General features: G+C 39.6%; 1 protein-coding gene across 1 annotated transcript in view; it reads right to left on the bottom strand.

Annotated features, from left to right (window-relative positions):
• LOC109394537 (zinc finger BED domain-containing protein 5-like) overlaps positions 1 to 1,581 on the bottom strand; it is a 79,826-nt gene extending 78,245 nt beyond the window's left edge. The window contains 1 exon segment of the mRNA XM_019664688.1: positions 1,485 to 1,581. Coding sequence (XP_019520233.1) covers positions 1,485 to 1,581 — 97 coding nt within the window.
• Positions 1,582 to 1,916: the final 335 nt, after the last annotated feature.

Raw genomic sequence — 1,916 nt, 5'->3', positions numbered from 1 at the left:
TGAAATTAGTGAGTTAGTTCATATCCATTAGCTTTATTTTTCATTGGCTTTCGTGGCAGATTATTTGTAAAAAATCATGATCTCATTTCCACCTCTCCTTCTATGTATGCCTCTTGCGATGTGATTTGCCACCTTCTCCTATTAGGAGGCAGAGTCTTTTTTCTTTTAACCTCTTGCATCATCTGAGTTTGGCTTTGTAATTTGCTTTGGTCATTGGAGTATTAGGAGATACATGAACAGGGTTTGCTTATTGGGGACTGCCCGTTTTGCCACTAGGAAGCTTTCTGCCATGCACCATGTGAGCATGCCCAGGCTACCATACTGGAGGATAAAAGATGCTGTGGTGAGAAAAGTCCCAGCATTCTAGCCATCCTGGCTGAGGCCCTAGATCATCCAGTTCCAATGGAGCCAGCCCAGACCCCAAGAAATGCCCAACCAACCCACAATAACATGTGAAATAATTTTATTATTTTACCAACTTAGTATTAGGGTACTTGGCTATATAGCAAAAACAACAGTACAGCCATGCATTGCTTAGACAGGGATACATTCTGAGAAATGTGTTATTAGGCAACATTCATCATTGTGTGAACATCACAGAGTGCACTCACACAAACCTGGATGACATAGCTGACTACACACCTAAGTTATATGGTCTAGCCTGCTGCTCCTAGGGCACCAACCTGTACAGCATGTTACTGTACTGAATACTGTTGGCAACTGTAACATAATAACAAACATCTGTATATCTAAACATAGAAAACACACAGTAAAAATACAGTATAAAAGGTATGAAAATACAGAGTAAAAATGGTACATCTGCATAGGGGCACCTACCATGAGTGGAGCTTACAGGACTGGAAGTTGCTCTGGGTGAGTCAGTGAGTGAGAGGTGAGTGAGTGTGAATGCCTGGGACATTACCGTCCACTACTGTTGACTTTATAAATATTGTTCACTTGGCTACATTAAATTTATAAAACAATATTTTTCTTTCTTCAATAATAAATTAACCTTAGCTTACTATGACTTTTTTACTTTATAAACTTTTAACGTTTTTAATTTTTGAGTCTTTAAACACAATTAGCTTTAAACAAACACATTGTACAGCTGTAGAAGACTATTTCCCTTCTTTTTGTCTTTATTCTATAGGCTTTTTTCCCATTTTTAAATTAAATTTATTTTATTTTTTACTTTTTAAGCTTTTTTTTTGTTAGAAACTAAGACACACACACACACACACACACACACACACACACACACACACATTAGCCTAGGCCTACCCAGGGTCAGGATGATTCATATCACTGTGTTCCACATCCACATCCTGTCCCACTGGAAAGCCTTCAGGGGTAATAATGTACATGGAGCTGTCACCCCCTATAATCACAATGCCCATTTCTGGAAAGCCTCCTGAAGGATCTACCTGAGGCTCTTCTTGAGGAGATGTCACTCTTCAGAAATATGTCCATGGTGGTTTGCTTACTTTGTTTTTCTTTTCCATCATAGACTTGCTTATAAGCATATAATGCACCATGAACCTTCTTCTCTAATAATGAAGACCTTTCGGTGTTGGGATCCATGTTTTCAGACATTTGCATCAATGTCTTCTTCAGCTGGAGCAATAACCTTGGCAAAGTTTTCTTAGCTAGTAGAACATAAAAGCTGCTCTTACTCCCTGATCCACTTTTGGATCAAAGGTGGTGTTTGGAGAGAGAAATACCACTACTGATAAGGATGAAGATCACCAATAAAAAGAGGATGTCCAGGAGCATGATCGGCAATAAGCAAAATGCCGAAAGGTATGTTATCCTCTAAACAGTAAGTCTGCATTTCACTGACATCAATTCAGGAGGGCATCTCAGAGGAGGAGCGGGCTCATCCATGACTTCCTATTCCTCCTGCAGTCCACTGGCAG

This window comes from Hipposideros armiger, unplaced genomic scaffold (genome assembly GCF_001890085.2).
Source record: "Hipposideros armiger isolate ML-2016 unplaced genomic scaffold, ASM189008v1 scaffold_427, whole genome shotgun sequence".
Lineage (NCBI taxonomy): Eukaryota > Metazoa > Chordata > Mammalia > Chiroptera > Hipposideridae > Hipposideros > Hipposideros armiger.
Note: the sequence above shows the minus strand (reverse complement) of the source record. Positions and strands in the feature narration are given on the sequence as shown.